This window comes from Myotis daubentonii, chromosome 3 (assembly GCF_963259705.1).
Source record: "Myotis daubentonii chromosome 3, mMyoDau2.1, whole genome shotgun sequence".
Classification (NCBI taxonomy): domain Eukaryota; kingdom Metazoa; phylum Chordata; class Mammalia; order Chiroptera; family Vespertilionidae; genus Myotis; species Myotis daubentonii.
In genome coordinates this window covers 7,222,849-7,239,782 of record NC_081842.1, presented here as the reverse complement: position 1 = coordinate 7,239,782, position 16,934 = coordinate 7,222,849, and the positions used below count along the sequence as shown (strand labels likewise).

General features: G+C 51.0%; 2 protein-coding genes across 3 annotated transcripts in view; one reads left to right on the top strand and one right to left on the bottom strand.

The window, feature by feature from the left end:
- The window catches only part of UBASH3A (ubiquitin associated and SH3 domain containing A), a 43,426-nt gene extending 34,326 nt beyond the window's left edge, over positions 1-9,100 (bottom strand). For both annotated transcript variants that reach the window (XM_059686531.1, XM_059686532.1), the window contains exons 1-4: positions 8,977-9,100; positions 6,984-7,037; positions 4,266-4,452; positions 502-700 (exon numbers count right to left, since the gene is read on the bottom strand). In XM_059686531.1, the coding sequence (XP_059542514.1) occupies positions 502-700; positions 4,266-4,452; positions 6,984-7,037; positions 8,977-9,089 (553 nt within the window). In that variant the 5' untranslated portion in view covers positions 9,090-9,100. The remainder of the gene's footprint in view (positions 1-501; positions 701-4,265; positions 4,453-6,983; positions 7,038-8,976) is intronic.
- A 6,217-nt stretch (positions 9,101-15,317) lies between these two features.
- The window catches only part of TMPRSS3 (transmembrane serine protease 3), a 20,934-nt gene continuing 19,317 nt past the window's right edge, over positions 15,318-16,934 (top strand). Inside the window, exons 1-2 of the mRNA XM_059686530.1 lie at positions 15,318-15,425; positions 15,883-16,027. Coding sequence (XP_059542513.1) covers positions 15,934-16,027 — 94 coding nt within the window. The 5' untranslated portion in view covers positions 15,318-15,425; positions 15,883-15,933. The remainder of the gene's footprint in view (positions 15,426-15,882; positions 16,028-16,934) is intronic.

Here is a 16,934-nt window from a genome sequence, read left to right as displayed (position 1 = left end):
CAGGGCTGGGAGAGACCCCTGTCCCCCTGTGTGCCCACCAGCCGACAATCCCTGTCTTGACAGAGCCCCACACGCCCACCTGGGACAGTTTCCTCGGCGGCTGGAATATGGCAAGTGTTTAGAAAACCATTTGAAATCGATGCAAACAAGGCTAGTCCCACTTCGAGACAAGACACTGCTGGTTCTCAGAATCTGTTTGCGTTCCTGGTGAGGACACCTGCTCCCTAGGTGAAATCGTTCAGCCTTGGCTTAAGGCCGTATCAGAGAAGTCGCTTGGCAAGGGAGAGGGGGGAAGGGGTATGGCCAGGGCAAGGGCGGGTGCACCCCTGTTCCAGGCCCGGCCGGCTGTCGGACCATTGCTGTTCTAAGGACCAGCCTGCATGCTTCCTGCGTGGGATCCACCTACGGTGTCCAAGTGGGGAGAGCACAGCCCCCCCCCCCCCACAGAGGGGCCACTTTCTGTTGACCAGCCCAGTGTGTTCGACTGGCTGGGCTGCCTACCTGCCAAGATAGCTGCTTCCGTGGCGAACGTCATGGCGAATTCCCGGATGACGTCCGCAGGGCTGTCGTTCACGAAGAAGCCGAGGTAGCTGACGGAAGAATGGAGAACCAGAGGGACCGCCGGCGGGAAGGTGCCCAGCACCTTGTCTCCAGCTCTCTTTAGAGCCTCGTACAGACACTCCACCTTCTGGTCTTCACACTGCGGGAAGGGACAGCCATGTGCTCGCTCAGCGCTTGTTACCCGGCCACCATGTTAAACTGAAATAGAGGCCTTTCAGAGTGAGAGGCAACAGCATTGACTGTGATCGAAGACAAGAACAGCTGTGTGGGAAGCACGGATTCAGGCACAAGATAAAGACCAGGGTATGTTGATGGGAAAGGGAAGGGGGGCAATTACATCCATAGAAGGAAGGCATTGCTGTTGGTGCAGATAAGCCACTATAGCGACGCTAATTCTAAATGATGTTTCTAACTTTCAGCCCAGGCGTCACCATAGCTGCTTTCTGGTTATCCCTGCGGACAGCCCTTTGGGAAACAAGGTTGCTCGGGCCCAGTCGAAGGTTGTTTTGCCTGTTCTAACATTCCGAGCTTTGAGGCATGAGATGTGCAGGGCATTTCTGGGATGGCAGCTCCGGCTCCATTTTAAAGTGGCTCATTGATTATCACTTTTAAATTTTAATAGATTTTTATTGTTGACAGTATTACAGATGTCTCCCATTTTCTCCCCTGTACCCCTTTCTGCCCAGTCCCTACTCCCCCACCTCCCCCAGCTGAGGTCTCCACCACCCTATTGTCCGTGTCCATGGGCTATGCATATCTTATCTAATAAAGAGGGAATATGCAAATTGACCATGCAGTAACGGTCAAGATGGCTGCGCCAACAGCAGAGGCAGGGATTCCATAACACAAGATGGCTGCGCCCACAGTGGAGGCAGAGTTCCCGTAAGGTGCCTTAATGAGTAATCAGCAGGGACTGAGGCTGTGTGCCACCGGGCCAGGGCAGGGGACCTGAGGCTGTGTCCTCCCTCCCCCCCGCCTGGTTGGGCTTGACAGGGGACCTCAGGCCGTACCCCCTGCCCTGGTGCTGAGCTGGGGGACCTGAGGCTGCACCCCCCGCCTGGCAGGGCTTGACGGGGACCTCAAGGTATGCACCCTGCCCCAGCCTGGGCCGGGGGACCTCAGGCCATGCACCACCCCCTGGCACTGGGCTGGGGGACCTGAGGGTGCACTGGGGGATCTGAGGCTATGCCCCCTGCCTGGCGCCAGGACAAGGGACCTGAGGCTGCGTCCCCTGCCCAGCGGGGCTTGACAGGGGTGGGGCCCACTGGGTCTGGATCTCGCCCAGTGGGGGTGTGGCCGGCTGGGTCTGGGTCTTGCGCAATTTTGAGGTGCCACGGGTATGTGGGGACTTGACTCTGGGTCCCGCAGCGTACCCCAGACTCTGACAGGAGGAAGATTTTCATATACATTTTACTAATTTTCTTTCATCTCTGACACTTGTATTATAGAGAAAGGGCAAATAGCAGTATTAAAATATTTCCTCTAATTAATCCCCTTTTAATGTGCACGAATTTCGTGCACTGGGCCACTAGTAAGTATATAAGTTCTTTGGTTTCTCTCTCTTGGTCCCCTTACCCCCACGTCGAGGTATGTCAGTCTGCTCCATGCCTCCATGCTTCAGGTCTTATTTTGTTGGTCAAATAATTTTGTTCATTAGATTCCACAAATAAGTGAGATCATGTGATATTTGTCTTTCTCAGATTGGCATGTTTCACTAAGTGTAAGAGTCTCCAGGTCATTTAGTATTTTTAACACCAGTTAATGTAATTAATAAAAATTATGCCACCGAGCGAGCCTCTTTTCTGTTCACAACACTGAAGCATGGTTCATGTGTTTGGGGTTAGGGATCTGTGCTATACCTGGTCCTCAGTATCTTAGAGATTTCAGGGTAAGATTCTTTGTGGAATGGAATATTCCTTCAAGGTTGGAAATCCCTTGCCACTTAACTACAGTCCCTCAGGCCCTGTCATGCTGACTCAGCCTCCGCATCACATCCTGAGCCAGCACCCTTTCCGTCCTGTGGCCCAGGGCTATGCTCCGAATGGCAGCCTTTGGTTCTGGAGGTTCCGTAGACTCCAGGGCAGCCACGGTGCACTGCTCAGAGCCTACAGCGAGGAGGGCAGTACCTGTGCACCCGGGGACTGACCTGTGACCCAGCCACAGGCCACCCTCCCATAGTGACCGGGTCAGTCATGGCCCCTGGGGGGTCTCGGCTCTCAGGCTGCCCATCTTTCTGGGAGCAGCAAGTGCAGGTGAGACTCTAGTGTCCCGTCTCCCCCACCCCCATCCACAGGTGTCAGCTCTGCAATATAGGGCGCGGCTACCGTGTTTTGGCCAGGTTCAAACCTCAGACTAATGAAAGGACAGGGTCCTCTCATTGCCACGTGCAAATCCCAGCTGGAGGGCAGGGCCCACCCAGCACAATTATAGCCAATGGCTGTGGTAGTAAGCTTGAACCTATGGTCCAAACACGTGGCCCCACGTGCCTTGTGCTAGAGTTCAGGTGCATGTAGTTGAGTAGGGTTGGAACTCACGCCCCTGCTTTGCCTCGTGGCATCTGCTATAAAATAAAGACACGGCTTGTGGGTGCTGGTGTTGTCTCCTCATCAGGGAGCAGCGTCCCACCGAGACCCAGCTTTCATTCTCTTATCTGTCTTTCCTTAATCCTTTCACCCCCTCCCCCCCACTCAGTTTACCTTTGGCCGCAACACTGCAAGGCTCGCCCTGCCCATCCTTCCTTCTCCTTTATCCCTTACGGGTGTTTCTCCCACAGAAACCCCCTACACTTCCAATTCTGGGGGCTGCTTCTTGGAGGACCGTGAACCAACATGGACTCTGCCCCCCAGTTCCCTGCACTCAGTTCTGTCTCAATACTCTGCCTAGTGCCAAATGCCACTCCTCACCCCAAAGCTGCAGGCAGGCCCCCATCAGTCACCTGGAGAATCTTGCCTGAACTGCCCGGCCTGACTGCTGGGTGGAACCCACAGAGTTTGCTGGCATCAGGGCCGGGCCAGGGTGTGCCCTCTCCAGGTTGTTCTGGGGGACCACAGAGGAAGTGGTGTCTGTCCCTCCCACCCTCCCTCCTTCTCACACCTCCTTCTTCTCTTCTGAGCAGCCCAGGAACCCTATGGAGCTGCCTACTGGACCATTTTCTAAGTCAGGGCTGGTCCCCCGGGCAGGGAACAGTCCTGCATTTGTGACTGGCCAAGCTCACCCATTCCTCGGTTGATCCATCACACATTTCTGAAGCACCTCCCCTGTTTCAGGCACCGTGCTAATCTCTGGGGGTACAAAGATGAGGGGAGCCTCCACCTTTACCCGAGGGGTTCTGTCTGGTGAGGGATGCAGAGATGCCCAGACACACTGTCACACAATAGGAAAGCGCCAATGGAGATACAGACAAAAGGAAGGTGGGAACACAAAGGGGCAGCCATCCCTTCTGCCTGGGAAGCGGGGAAAGACTTAGAAAAGGGAGGGGATAAACGAGTTGGGTTCTGCAGGATGACTAGGAGTTGACCAGATAAAGGCGAGGAGGAATGTCAGGAACATCTCACACAGAGGTCAGCTAACCCTACAGCTGTGGACGCCCCGTAAAAACAAATCATGTGGCTGCCCTCAGTGTTGTCCCATCCCTGCCGAGTCATCACCGAAAATGACTTCAGCTGCCGTGGTCATGAGCCTGAGAGGCAGCGGGGCCGACTCACCGTGAAGAAGTCACAGAGCGTTATGTGAGGGAAGACCTCGTGAGCTCTGTTCTTGGTGCACTGCCGCCTGCTCTCCCTCCAGAACTCCTGGAGCTTCTCCAGCAGGGACCCCGTGGGGCAGAGGAAAAGGGCGTACTCCTGGGGGATGGGGTCATCCAGAGACGGGTCATTGCAGTGACAGCGCAGCCTGCAACAGAGAGCGGCCACTGTCACCTGTGTCCTCACAGAGTCTCTCCCCCGGGAGGACAGAATAGCAGGCCGTGCTGAGCACCGAGGCCACATCCACCCGTCCTCCAGCCACCTCACCGCCACAGCCCCAACGTTAGCTTCCCGTGGCCGCAGAGGGGCCGGAGTTCACTCAGGGTTCAGGCCCAGCTTAGTCTGATCGCCTGGTCAAAGGTCAAGAAGTTGAGAGGAAGGTGACAGTGAAGTAAAACCTGGTCTTCAGATGACCTTTGTGGTCCAGCCATCCCCTCAGTGTTGAAAAATTTTGTGGAAAATACTTTCATTTTAATTTTATCTCACACTTCCAATTCAATGTAAAAATCAAACCCACGAAGAACTAGACAACATTTAGGTGGCTATGATATTTCCTTTCACCTCAGAAAAAGTTATTTTCGATACAAGGGAAAAGAATATACAAACCAAAACTCAAGTTCATTCTCATTAATAAGAAAAATGAGAATTAAAACAACCATTTGCTCACCTGTCAAATGAACGAAATAATTTTCAAAGGATAAAAGTTATGCTCAATGGTGTAAAGGTGCAGTGAGCTTTGAGGATAAATTTGTGCCCCTTTGTATATGGCAACTTGTTGGTATATGTCAAGAGCCTTAAAATACCCAGACCATTTGAACTAATAAGTCTACTTCCAGAAAGTTAGCCAAAGGGAAAAACAAAATGTATGGAAAAAACTACATGTATGGAATACTGAATGTAGGGCTATTTACAATAGAAAAGAAGGACAAACTAGATAAATAATAGTGAATTTACGTATCTGTTTATTAGAAATTGTGGTTTCGAAGAATTTCTAATGACTCAGGGAAGTGCTTGTGAGATGATATTAAGTTTAGAAAGTAGTAGGCAACCACTCAGGGAAAACATTAGTTACATGAAAATACATCTCCCTAATAGTAATAAAAAAAACCCATCCTCCTTATCCTGGCTCCTCCCCCTTCATCCTGGCTCCACCCCCTCCATCCTGGCTCCTCCCCCTTCACCCTGGCTCCACCCCCTTCATCCTGGCTCCTCCCCCTTCTAGAGGCAACCTCAATGGTTAATCTGCTTTGTTTTCTTCTGTATACATAAGCAATAAATTCATAGATAGCACTTGTGTGTGTTTTTTATATAAAACATAAGCCATTGTTGAAATTATTCTGCCACTTGCATTTTTTACTCAGCAATGTTTTTCCGACTCCCCCAGGCTAATACATCCACTCCTGGCTAAGCAGGAACCTTCTCAGGGCTGTGGAACATCCCACCACCTATGCACATGTGCGACTTCCCTTCAGCCTTCCCACTGGTGGGCATTCAAACAGTTTCTTTTTAACACTGTAATTAAGGGTCTTGCTCCTGCTTTTGTAGCCCCTTTGTATTTCTCCAGAGGATGTCCTTAGACTTGGAACTGTGGTTTTGGGCTGTTACACACACTTTCAATGTTGATAGACACCTCATGCTACAACCAGAAAAGTAAGAGGCCACCCCTTTCCTCTCCCTCACCAACCCTTCAAGGTCCTGTTGTCTTGAAGGGCATCTGAATTTGCAGCTCCCTGGTTACGAGTGAGGTTGGGCCCACTCTAGACTGAGACTGGGGGATCCTACTGCCTCCCAGTTCCTTGGTAGGACTTCTAGTCTCATGGCGGAGGGACCAACCAGGGCCGTCCCAGCGGTGGGCTTGGCTTCTAATTGAAATCTGGCGGCTGACTAGAGCGAGCCTGGCCCAGAGCCTTGGTGCTTCTCTGTCCTGTGGAGGGGCCGTGTGCTTTGCCCTTGGCCTAGAGTTCCTGGAGGAGGAAGGGCATTCCCACCGAGGGCATGCTGGACACTCAGAGACCCCCTGCAGTATCTGCCGTCTGCTCCGTGGAGGGCACCCCAGCCTCACGGGACCCGGTCTCTATTGTTTGAGTTCCGCTGTGGCTGTTTTGGGGCAGAGTGAGGGGACTTCCTGCCTGGGGCAGATTGGTGGCATCATGGCACATTCAGGCAGGACCGGGTTCTAGAGAACGGGGTGCCCTTTCCAGATTCCCAGAGCAGACAACTAAGGCCTGTGGGCAGTGTGCAGAGTCACATAGCTGGTGGGTGGGAACTGCCGGGAACCGGGGCTCCTCACCCGCCCCCAGACACCTGGCGCCCCTTAAGAGCGCCTTGCGGATGCCACAGGGGACATTTACAACCCCTGGAAATTCTCTCCCCATCAGAGGGGCCTAGCGAGTGGCAGCCTCTATTTTATGTCAGCAGAGGGCTCTTCGCGGGGTGTGCAACAAGTCAGGTGGCTTGTTTACTTTCTCGACAACCGATTTTAAGTGAAGAGGGCCTTGTTTCAAGCTCTCTCTCTCTTGTTTTCTGTTTTAAACGTGGATTCCTTATTCCCTTCCCTCAGTGCTGGGTGGGCTGGCACAGAGGCGGCCCGGTCCCGCCAGACTGCACTGAGCACCTCCCTGGCCCACCCTGCGAGTCCTCAAGCCACAGGCCCTCCCGTGTGCAGAAAGCCCCACTCACCAGTCTGCGGCCTCCTCCGCCGTCTTTCTCCCAGTGGCTGCCAATGCCTTCAGCCTACAGGAAAGCGGAGGCAAGGGCATTCAGAACCCGCCTTCCAGTGTGTGTGGAAGGGGCGAGAGGCGGGGGCAGCCCTGCCACACAGCGGCCCCCGTCCCTTGCCCCTTGTCCCCCAGGGGCTGGACACTTCAAGCTGGATGCAGCGCAGGCCTCTGTCCTCCCTGGGCCCTCGCTGCGCTCTGTGGGCATGCAGACCTGCTCACCGGCCTGCCCGTTTTCCTCTCAGTCCTTGGCATGGGGGCCAAGGGCTCATGCCTGAGGTCCACCCACGCCTGCAGTCTGTCTCCTCCCGCCCCCCGTGTACCCTGCACCGGGGCCAGGTGGACACACTCCAGGTTCTCTGGGCGGCCGGAAGGGTCACAGCCCTGGCTTGCACACGTGTCTCCCCGCCAAATGCAGCCCCGCACCCGCACACCCATGCTCTTCCCGGTTCAGATCAAACGTCGCCCCCAAACCGCCTCCAGGTGGGTGTGCAGCCCCTCTGTGTCCCAGCCACGCACACGGTCACCTTGCTTATCGTCTCAGTGAGCTCATGTCCGCTGGCCTCCCCTGCCAGCCTGCGGTCCCTGCGGCCTGACTGTGTCTTCTCACCATTGTAACCAGGAGGTACAGTCACTGAGCTCCATGTAACTGAACCGGAGCAAATTGAAGAGAATGGGATCCGGCTAAAGGCATTGGTTCAGGGACTCAGCCCGAGGTGGCTGAGGGTGATGCGGGGGCCAGGGGGTGCGGTTCAGTGCTGCTAGGTGGCCAGTACCGGGGGGATGCGCCTGCCGGAGCGGTTCCACCAGAGAGACCGTGGCTCAGAGCCTTCCTGGGTGCTTCAGACTAATGAGGGGTTTAAAACAGGTCTCCTACCCCCAACATGCGGCCGATGTTTAAGTTGGAAGGAATTTTGAGTGTGTGTCCAGGCTACAGTGCGAGCAGTGTGACAGAGCGCGGCTTTCTCGGTGCTTTAGAGAGTGGGGTCTGGGTCCTGCCCGAGGTAGGAAGTCACCTGCCCTCTCCGCCTCAGTGTCCCCCTCTGCCCCCCGATGTCAGGTGCTGGGGATGGGGGCGCACACGGCAGGCACCCTGCTCACACTGCCTTCTGCTCCATCTCACAGGCCCCGGGTTAGTGTGAACATAGCGTGAGGACAAAGTGTAACGTCTACATTATTCCATCCGATTTGGTTGGGATTTCGTTACAATGTTCAAGGGAAGTTTGCCCCCCTCCCAAATCCAGGGGTAGCTAAGGGGACTTCTGGTGTATTTTCCATGTGGATAACCTTGGAAAGGACCGGCTCTAAGAAATCGTTTTCTGTGGCAGCTGTAACCCAGGGTCAGTAGCACAGCTCATCGCTTTGGGGATTTCTTCCCTCGCCGAGAGGGGTGACTCCTATGGTTCAAGTTTTCTACATGTGGGCTTTTGCCTTGGACACGCAGGATTGTGCTAACCCAGTCGATTCTTAACCATTTTGTTTCATTTTCGGGCACTTGAGTTTTTTCCTAAGGACGGATGGTTTCCTGCATCAGTTAGAAACATCCTCACCTCACCGGTCCCAGAATTAGAGACCCACTGGGTGGTGGGGTCTTTCAGATTAGAGTTTGAAAAGTCCTCTCTGAGGCACTGAGCTGCCCACAAAGAGGGTACAATAGGCCCCAAGCTCCTCCACACCCTGAGAAATGGGGCACCATGGTGACACGTGGTTTCCAATGGTCACAAATTCAGGCCCACCACGCGCCCCCCCCCCCCCCCCAAACGGGCCAGCAGAGTTGGTCCTGATCCTATCATTTAAAGACGGCGGCAAAGGGCCTAATTTAGCAACAGCACCTCGCCCTGCAAGGCGCCCCTTCGACAGGAAGTAGGTGCTCGGAGCGGCCTGCAGTTTTGTGGCCGGGACCTCAGAAGGGTCAGGCGGGGGGCCAGGGGCAGGTGCCGGCGGGGAGTACTCACGCGGTGTGTGCTGGGAAGCCCAGACTCAGGAGGGGGTCCAGGAGGGAGGCGGCGCTGCGGGCCTTGAGCTTGCTGTTGACCTTGGCGTAGACCTGGGTCTCCCCGGCTGCCATCTCTTCCTGCCTCCGACTGAAATGAGCAGATAAAGCCAGAGAGGGAGCGGCAGGAGAGGCTGAGGCTGTGAAGAAAAACCTCAAGCCTTTTTTGATCTCTCTGACAAAACCTAATATCCTGTTTGCATGTGATACTGGTTTTCAGAAGGCTCTTGGCAGGGTGCTGGGGTGCGGTGCCCATCCACCCTGTTTCCACAGTGGGTTCGGGTCCCAGGGGTCCCTGTGCAGAGCCAGCCTTGGCTCTGACTGGGCGGCACTGGGAGCAAGTCTGCATGAGAAGGGGGAGGGGGAGGGAGCCGGGGCCGAGGGTTCTCCACTGGGGCCCGAGGCCACAGAACCTGCCTGACCCGGGTCTTAGTGTCTTACGTGCAGACAAGACATTGTACTGTACCGACCTTCCGTGCTCACTCTACAATTTTTTGGCTCTTTTAGTTATTCATTGACTTCTTTCTTTTTTTTCAATTTTAAAAGCTTTATGTTTAAAAAAAGTTTTTATGCATGCAGCAAAGTTGCTGAATTGTATATGTGCCGCTCAATGAATTTTCATAAAGTGAGCACACGCCCCTAACTCCCCCAGGGCCAGCAATAAAACTGGCTGTCAACCGGGGGCGTTCTGGCTCCCTCATGGCAACCTCTGGAGACATTTTTGATCCTCAAAATGAGGGGGGCGGGGGCGTTTGTTACTGGCATCTAGCGGTTGAGGCCAGGGATGCTACAGTGCAGAAGGGTGCAAAGAAGGGCCCAGCCCAACATACCAATAGCTCCAAGGCTGAGCAATTCTGCTCTTGAACTTACCAGGATCTCAGGAGCTCCCCTGCCCCCAGCCCAGCCCAGCCTCCTAGTTATCTCTTCCATCCCTAAAAAAGCAACCACTCTGCTAGCTTGTACATCAGTTTTTGAACCTTATATAAATACAACCATATAGCATGTGCTCTTTGGTCCAAAATTATGTGTGTGAAATTAATCCACATAATTGTTTGTAGCCATAGTTAGCTCTCTGCATTGCTAGGTAGCGTTCTATGAGATGAATGTACCATCATTTATTTCTCTGTCTATGTGCATTTGGGTGGTTTTCCACTGTTTGGCCGCTGCAGACACTCTCGTGTATGTCTTTTGGTGCCCGAGGTACATTTCTGTTAGGTACTTACCCACAGGAGGGATTTTGGGCTCACAGGAGATGTCCGCACTGCATTAGAAACTGCCGAGCGGTTTTACAAAGCGGTTGTTCATTTGCCTCTCGCCAGCAGTGGGTGAGCATTCCTCCGGCTGCTCTGCATCTTTGTCCACACTTGATCTTGGCAGTCTTTTCACTTTTAGCCAGTCTGTGGGTGTGTAGTGGTATCTCACTGTGGTTCTAATTTGTATTGCCCTGCATGGCAATGACACTGAGCACCATGAGACAGGCAATTGGCCACGTAAGTGACCTCTTTGTGGAAGATCCTGTTCAAGTCTTCAGCCTTTTAAAAATGGGTTGTTTGGTTTTTCTTATGGCTACAAACAATTATGTGGATTAATTTCACACACATAATTTTGGACCAAAGAGCACATGCTATATGGTTGTATTTATACAAGGTTCAAAAATTGATGTACAAGCTAGCAGAGTGGTTGCTTTTTTAGGGATGGAAGAGATAAGTAGGAGGCTGGGCAGGGATGGGGGCAGGGGAGCTCCTGGGATCCTGGTAAGTTCAAGAGCAGAATTGCTCAGCCTTGGAGCTATTGGTATGTTGGGCTGGGCCCTTCTTTGCACCCTTCTGCACTGTAGCATCCCTGGCCTGCTCTTTGAAAGACACCAAAAAAGAAAATAAAAATGCTACCATAGACTGGGAGAAAATATCACCATATATACACCTGACAAAGGAGTTGTATCCAGCATATCCAGAATGTAATCCTATATAATAAAGAGGTAATATGCAAATTAACCCTCATACCCTCACAAGGTGGCTGCCTACAACCAGGTCGGCAGGGGGGTTAGTGAGGGATGACCAAACGACTGAACAGCAGGCTGTGTGGAGCGACCAGACTGGCAGGGGGGGGCAGTTGGGGGCAACCAGGCCAGTGGGGGGGGGCAGTTAGGGGCAACCAGGCTGGCAGGGGGGGGGCAGTTAGAAGTGATATCAGGCTGGCATGCAGAGGCAGTGAGGGGTGATCAGGCAGGCAGGCAGGTGAGTGATTAGGAGATTAGGAGCCAGCGTTCCAGGATTGTGAGAGGGCTGTCCGATTGCCGGTTTAGGCCTGATCCCTGGCAGTTGGACATCCCCCAAGGGGTCCCGGATTGGAGAGGGTGAAGGCTGGGCTGAGTGGAACACACACCCCCACATGAATTGCATACACTGGGCCTCTAGTATAACTATATATATATATATATATATATATATATATATATATATATATATATATATATATCCTGTATATTGTATGCACATTTATTCTTTTTTTTGCACATTTATTCTTAAATCAATAATAAGAAAACAATCCACTTTAAAAATGGGCAAAAGATCTATATAGACACTTGACAAAAGAAGATACACGAGTGGTTAATGAGGGTGTGAAAAGATATTCAACATTATTAGTCGCCAGGAAAATGTCAATTGAAACCACGATAAAAACCATAAGATAAAACCTTATTCATAATGTTAGCCTTGTATGGAGGGCTGGCTTTCATTTGCTAATACCTGGTTTAGAATTTTGCATCAATGTCTGTGAATTAGCTTGGCCTGCTGTTTTCCTTTCCTGTAATTCCCTTGTTAGGGTTTAGTGGCTAAACTCATTGTGGTTTTTCTGTGACTTTCCTGGTCTTGGCCCTGAAAGTGCCCATCACAGGACCCCTCTCAGTTCCAGGCATATGAGGACAGTTGGTCACGTTAAGCATCAACATTATTTTGGCCTCATAAGTGAGTTGGGAAGTATTTCTTCCCAATTCTCCGAGTTTTTGTAAGATGGTAGAACTTCTTTCTTAAATGTTTGAAAGGATTTACCAGTGAAGTCGTCTGGGCCTAGAATTTTCTTTGTTCAGAAGTTTTAAATTATGAATTTAATTTATTTAATAGATATAGGAGTATTCTCTTTGTATCAGTTGTATTAAGTTGTTTTTTCAAAGAATGCGACCATTTTGTCTAAGTCAGATTTCCTGGCATAGAGTTTCCAGGTCTTTATTTTCTTTAAATTCTATTATTGAAATTTATGTGATAGGTCTTGCAGTATTAATTGGGTTATTCTGAGGTGTTGGGTCATTTTTGATGCCACTGTAAATTATATCTTTTTAAAATTTCATGTTTGTATTCTTTGTTGCTGATAAATCAAAATACTATTGATTTAACATAATTTTACATTGAACTTGTATCCAAAAATCTTGCTTGACTTACTTGTCAGTTCTAATCATTTGTCTTGAAAATTTTTAAGATAATGTCCAAAAATAATTTTGTCTATGAATACTGATAGTTTTATTTATTTATTAGCAGTATATATTCTTTTCTTTTAAAGTTTCTTTTTTCCTTTCTTCTTTTTTCTTTTTATCTTCTGCCCTTCCTTCCTTCCTTCCTTCCTTCCTTCCTTCCTTCCTTCCTTCCTTCCTTCCTTCCTTCCTTCCTTCTTCTTTGATTTCATTGCACTGGCTTGGATTCCAAATGTTGACTAGACATAGTGCATATGTATAGTGAATCTCTTTGTATTATACTCTATCTCAGAGGAAGAGATTTCAACATTTCATCTTTAAATATAAGTTAACTATATATTTAAATAATATCTTTTTTCTTTGAGAAATTTAAAGGATGAAATAATTTCATGAACAAATGAATTTGATTGCTTAAATGTGAAAGTCAGAAAATAGACAAAGCTTGTCCCCCAGAGGGAAAAGATTAGATTTGGGGTCTGAAATATAGCCTCTACTCAAATATATTTTTCTGTCCTAAATGATAGACCACTTTTTGAGCAATTGTGCTTATAACATATTATAATGTAAAATTCTCCTTCAAAGGAAACGCTTAATTATACAAACCAGGAAATACCCATCTAGCTGAATCCCTTTCCTTAGCTTGAACAGTTATCTTTCAAGAGCAACAGGGAAAAATTGAAACGTTTGTTCAGGGAACGGAGAGCATAGTTAGGAAAGATGTGAAGAAGGGATTATGAGCTTGAAGGATGATCTGTGTTAAATCCAGAAGACATGGCTAGGTGCCTGGGCAGGTGCTGGAGGCAGGAAAATGAGCTTGAGTGAAACCACGATTGGCAACTCCTGCCAATTCTGCTTTCAAAGCAACCGCAAATGCAGCCCTCCTCTCCATCTGCACTGCTAGGACCGTGGCCAAGTCACAGCCATGGTGGCGAAGGTTTTCAGCAGCCTACTCTAGGCTCTCCGTTGTGTCCAACTCCACCCTGCCCCACCCCACCCCGCCTCTGCACTCAGTGCACATGTTCAGACCCTGACCTTGCCCTGCTCAGCTCCTCCCCGTTTTCCACCACAAAGAAATCAACCAGAGTCCTTCCTTCCAGTGGCCTGGGCCCCATGATCCGCCCACTGGCCTCTCCAAGCACATGGGCTTTCTTGGGGTTTCTTAGACACCCCCAGCTCATCCGCTCTGCGTCTCTGGCGTTGATGGTCCCACGCTTGGAACAACCTCCCCTCGTAGCTCACAAGACCCACTTGATACATGGCCGAGGTCTTGCCTGAAATATCACTCTGTCTAGAGGCCTTCCTCCCCCGACCCTGTCCCGTCCCTCACTGAGCCTCTCCCAGCCTCACCCCTTCCTAGCGTCTGTCACCACCTGAGACCACAGATGGATGCTCTGATCCCTCTGCCACCTGCTCTGAGTCTAGATGCCTGGCCTCATGGCAGACGGCCCATGAATATTTGTGAATAAATGAGTGCACATTTCACATCCACCGGGCCCAGAGCGGCAGGGCCCTTTCTCTCCCGATAACACATCTTTAAGCCGCATTGTGTGCAGAAACCCCTTGGGACACAGAGGCCCCCTGTGTCTCTGTAGAGAGTTGGCTGTGAGACCGGTCCGCTTCCCTGCCTTTGTCTTCAGAGCAGCTTCAAGTCTACCCTTGGGCTCAGTCCCATGGGGGGACGGAAACCCCCACCAAGCCTTTCCCCTGCCTCTTGGTGTGCTTGCTCGGCACTGGGCAGACCTCCCTGCTCTTTTAAGTAAAAGGAGAGCCTGCATTCCAAAGGCTCTCTGACGTGAAGGTTCTGCAAAGGCTTGCTTACCTTACTTACTAATTAAAGGACAGCCACGTTCCCCCCGCCCTGGTCCCCGCGGTCATGCCGCCGATGGCCACCTGATAGCCACACGCAGGTTGGGTTACACTGTCGCCCACGACCATGCCATTTGCTGTGACGATTGAGTCGACAAGGCTGAGTGACTTGGAAATATTTCCCGGTGGGACTAACCCGTTGGCCGCCGGCTCACCATTCCGCTCGCTTTTATAATGAAAAAGGAAATTAGTTGTGCCTTTCATGATGGCGGCTCCAGAAATGGTGAGTGAAGTGGGTGGCGGGGAGAGGCGACGCTGTGGACGGATGGCGCCTCTGCCTTCCTCCCTGTGGTGACACCTGCCAGCCATGGCGTGTTTGGGGAGGGACTTCCTCATCTGGGTTCCCGGTTGCAGGAAGCATTTGAGCCTTTACTCTTATTCTTGTTATAAATGAAGCTGTGCCATTTGCTACATGCTGACAGCTAACCAGCCAGTATCAGCCAGAATCATAGACAAAGATGCTGACTGTGAGTGCATTACTTTCCTAAGATGCTCTTCAAAGCCCCTCTTACGGCGGGAATGAGAGAAACGTTTTTAAGCGCACAGTCTCGCTTAGGTTTTCCTGTGAGCACATGGAACAGCACGAAGACAAAGTCCGCTTTAAATGGCTTAACAGTTCCTTTTTGAGTTGCACACATGACAACAGGTAAACGTAAAGGAAATAAGACAGGTGCCCTAAGGGTCTGTGCTCCTGTGCCTGTCGGGACCTCTGGATTTTGGTGAGCTGAGCAGTCACACCTGCTGCCTGGGGCGGGGAGCTGCGATGTGGTTGAGACATTTGGCCCTTCCCTCGCTCCCTCCACCCCTGGAGGAGTTACTGGGAATGAATTCCAAAGGCTCCGGCCTCTGGGGCCCTGCGATAGGAGGAATTCTCCTGGAGGAAACAGAGCCCCAGTGTAGCTTTGGTGCCAGCCACTCCTCCCTTTGCTCTGAGAGTGGGGCGGGGACCGGGCACCCCAAGGGCCCAGATACTTTCATCCTTAATTAGGTCATGGCTGTGAGAGCCAGGAAAGCTACAAATACTGTGGGCCAGTGTCCCCTCCCTGGGGCTGTTGACACTTGAGGGGCTCGGACGTGATGTGAGTATCAGAACTTCTTATGTCTATATAGACTTATCACCTGTGCAGGCAAAGGGTTGAGTTTATGGGAGACGAACAGCAATGATAAAAGCGGAGGGATGTGCTTTGAAAGTAATTTATCTTCTGTGAAATTCTGGAACGCTAACCTTTAAATGGCAAAAGGCCGTATCTCTGAAGCTGGGCACTCAGTTGATTTTAAGATTGGTCGAACGAGCATTGGGAAAGTCGTATTTTAGCAGAGTTAAGTTCATTGTTGTTCGCTAACTCCCGAAGTTTCTCTGTTATCTGTTGTAGCTTAGGAAACAATGCGTGCCCACCAGAGAAATAGTTTTGATTAATCGGTACTGAATTTGCTTGATGAGGATTGTCAGATTTCAAAGATTGGACACAACCAAGATGCATTTGAGGCTGAAACTATAATCAGGGAAGCAAACACTTTCTGTTCTTCCTGGTGAAGGAGGTGGAGGTGGAGGTGGAGCCGAACCTCAGAGGCCCTGAAATAGTCACCATGGGGGAGAACGACCCGCCCGCCGCCGAAGCCCCCTTCTCCTTCAGATCCCTTTTTGGCCTCGATGACCTGAAAATAAGTCCTGTCACACCAGGTAGGTGGAACCAGGTGTGATTTCTGCACGACCCTGCCCTCCCTCTCTCTCCCCGCCCCCATCTAGATGACAAATGTGGCTGCGGCTGTGTCCCTCTGGGGAAATATCTCACCAGGAGTCCTCACACTAAACGCATGTGATTGTGTAGTTTACAGATGGGGTGTCAGAGGGGCTGTTTTGTTCAGCCCCTTGCGGACTCCCTGGACACGGGTGTGCATTCTCTGATGGAGAGTTTCAGGAATGGAGGCTCCAACTGCCCCTGGGATTTAGGGTCGGATCCTGGCCAGACCCTGAGCCCTTCAGGAAGTCCTGAGAACCTGCGCTCACCAACCCTTCCAGAAAATTAAAATAGGATGGGCATCTCTGAAAGTATTAGAGGCTTAGATTAAATTCCAACAGCAGGCAATGGCGTCGCTCCCAGCAACAGAGCAGTTGGAATTGTAAACAAGTTATGAATATGTGGAGAAACAGTGGGCTCCTAGTGCCTCTCCAAAGAGGCTCATTCTGGTCAGTCTCTCAGGATCTGTCACAGTGCGCTGTGTGCACTGGTCCTGGACACAGTTAGGAGTTCTGGCCTCGGGGGCTGTGAAGGGGAAACCTGAAGGCTCTGGCTGAGATTCCGGAAAGCATGAGTAGGGGCTACCCTACTGATTCCCTTTAAACCACAGTTGATGTTGGGGGTTAGTGGACAGGATGGGAGATGGGAGGAGAGACTCCAAGTAAAAGAAAAGGACACAATTTAAAACTACTTCCTTCTCTCCAATGAACATAAATGTAACTTTTAAAAGTACCCTGCAATCACCTGATCCCCCAGTTTTACCTGGTTTTAAGGTCTACATTCATTCTCTTGCTGCCCTTGCCTGTAAGTACGCGTCACTCATGGAGCCGACAGACTGGTGTTTTTCCA